Source organism: Pterocles gutturalis, unplaced genomic scaffold, assembly GCF_000699245.1.
Source record: "Pterocles gutturalis isolate BGI_N339 unplaced genomic scaffold, ASM69924v1 scaffold34059, whole genome shotgun sequence".
NCBI classification, from domain to species: Eukaryota; Metazoa; Chordata; class Aves; order Pterocliformes; family Pteroclidae; genus Pterocles; species Pterocles gutturalis.
The window spans coordinates 1-2,555 of record NW_010134318.1 but is presented as its reverse complement, the minus strand read 5'-3'; the positions used below and the strand labels follow the sequence as shown (position 1 = coordinate 2,555).

At 50.5% G+C, this 2,555-nt stretch overlaps 1 protein-coding gene across 1 annotated transcript; it reads right to left on the bottom strand.

Annotated features, from left to right (window-relative positions):
* Nucleotides 1–320: 320 nt before the first annotated feature.
* Nucleotides 321–2,396, bottom strand: MED20 (mediator complex subunit 20; the record flags this gene model as incomplete). Its single annotated transcript, XM_010081553.1, has 2 exons — nt 321–695; nt 2,118–2,396. Coding segments are annotated over 2 exons (495 nt in total), but the record flags the coding sequence as incomplete, so codon positions are not given.
* Between the last annotated feature and the right edge of the window lie 159 nt (nt 2,397–2,555).

Genomic DNA, 2,555 nt, shown 5'->3' with positions numbered 1-2,555 from the left:
CGTGCGAGAGAAAATTTCAGAAGCTGTAAATAAACAATACAAAACAGCACAACACTTGCTGTGCAGACAGACTCCATCTCCTCACAAAATAACAGCTTTTTATTTTGATAAAAAAGAACATTTTCACATGGATCTCTAAAAAAAAAAAAAGTGTAAAAAAATTTCTCATGTAGCTGTTTGCAGTCAAGGAAATTCTGCCCTTGCATGCATTTGGCTGGAATTTCTCTTTTTCCCTCCTGCCGACAAACACCAATCCCCTGCACAATGCTTGGTACTACAAACACTCAGAACCACGGGCCCAATCCCAGACATGCTCAAAAACACAAAGAAATACGCATAGTGTTCAAGACCTTTGCTTTGAAACAGGGGAAAGAAAATGAAAAATAAAAACAACCTTGGGCCACCTCCAGTGCCGCTTTTTGGAGGGACAGGCAGAGGAGAAGATGCAGTCGCTCTAAACCCGGCTCCAGGGAGTCCTTTCACCTGATCCCTGCTACAGGCACCTGCTGCTGCTTGCGGATCTTGTTGAACAGCTCCATGTACTGACCCATCGTGTCCGCCGGGCTGTAGATGCTGTCGTGCTTGGTGCCAAAGACAGACGGGATGCCGGGAGTGTGGTTCCCCATGAAGCTCTGCATGAACTCCATGAGCAGGTTCCAGCAGTCGTTGGCTATCACGCAGGGGCAGTACTCCACCTGGCAACAGAAACCACGGCCCTGAAGCTCACGACAGGGGCGATAACCACACAGAGGTTATTTCCTCTCTGCCCCATTGAAGAAAGAATGCTTTTCAGAAAAACATCTGAGAATATTTAACAAGGATGGACAAATATAAATGAACAGGACATGCTGGGAACATGCAAGCAACCCATTCAAAAGGGAAGAAAAGGGAATGAGAAGTTCTAATGCAAACCCTGAAAAAAACTACTAAACTAATCCAAAAGCAGCCACACTGCCTGCCAAATTTGGTGCTGAACTCAAGTTCAGGGTAAAACAAGTGTCTGTTTAACCCCAAATCAACAGCAACACTAATGCTACAACACCTGTGGTTTTTTCAGTGAAGAAATAAGTCCTTTCTCCATCCTCATCCCTGCTTGGGTAGAACACCTGCCTGAGCAGATGCAGCGTGATTATTAATTGTATATCAGACAATAGGATTTGTGTGTTTAGAAAAAGCATCAGGTCTGATTCTGAAAGACCTTTAAGCACCTAATCGCAGCTTTCGTGAAGACTGTCAGGCACCTGGATGCCTGGAGTCTCACCTACTCTGCCCTGCCCTTCCCCTACCAGCACAGCCCACCTCCTTGTCTTTTTCCGAGATGCTTTTCACCCAGCTGAGGCTCATCCAGGGCTCATGAGCCGTTGACTAACACATTCATCCCCACATCTCCTCAAATGCCTCCCCACACCCCTCCGTGGTTGCTGAAGGATCCGCCTTTAGAGTTAGCTTCAGCCCAGCCTCCACGCCGTGAAACGCCCGTTGGCAGCTGGCAGCCAGTGCTCCCACTCCTCATCAGCGGTCACGGCACGGAGCGGAGAGAGCGGGAGTGGTCTGATGGCAGGCTTCGAGCCCGCCGTGCACCCCAGGGTGCAACAGCGCGGGTCAGCACACCGCAGCGGAGCGCTGCCAACAGCTCTGCGGGGGGGAGACCACCATCTCCACACCCTGGGAGCAGAGGCTGGGGCACGAGGGCACTGCTCCAGGTGGAGAAAGCAAACAAAAACCCAAATCAGCATGGAATCCCCCTCCGTATGCTTATTAACCTCACGTGCTCTGCTAGCGCTGTGCGTCAGGACTTTAAACAGCTTTTTAGTCTGATGGCATCCCTTCAGGGTTTTGTTCGTCGACACTTCAATGACAGGCTTTTCCGTAGCTGCAGCTGAGCCCCCAAGTACCTGCCTGAATTAAACCTCGTGGGGAGAAGGAGAGAAATACCCTGCGTGCCGCGTACACAGCGGTCTGATACAAACTACCAGCAACGAGCAATACAGTCGAGACACAGAAGGGACGGGGGATTTCTCAAGACACGGAAGGGACCAGGGATTTCTCGTCTAGCCTCCAAGGTGGGATTTCCCTGTCTGTAGTTGTATTTCATCCCCTTCAAAGACGACTCTTACCTCCACAGATATCCCCCGGGCACTGGGCCCCATCGTAACCGTGCCCACCTTCACCAAGAAGTCACAGTACTGGTAGCGGGTGCCCCGGCTCTCTATCTTGTTCGCTTTGGCATTTTGGAAGAAGCCTTTCAGCTTCACCATGAGGATATCAAAGTTGGCATCTGCGACGAGGCAGGGACCGTTCTCAAAGAGAGCGAAGCAGCTGAGGGGATATTCGGAGTTGTGCATCACGTACATCAGCTTGCCCGTCTGCCCTGAAATAACAGCAACAGTGTGGGGCTGGGAAACCAACTGACTGGCGCTTAGATACGCTTTAGAAAAAGAAACATCTGGATTTTCCTTTGTCCTCCCTCTTGCTTTAACTCCAGGGTCCTCCGACCCCTCGCCCACACTGGGTGTTACCCAGCTGCTCAGCTTGTGTTTCCTTCTTGAGGGTTA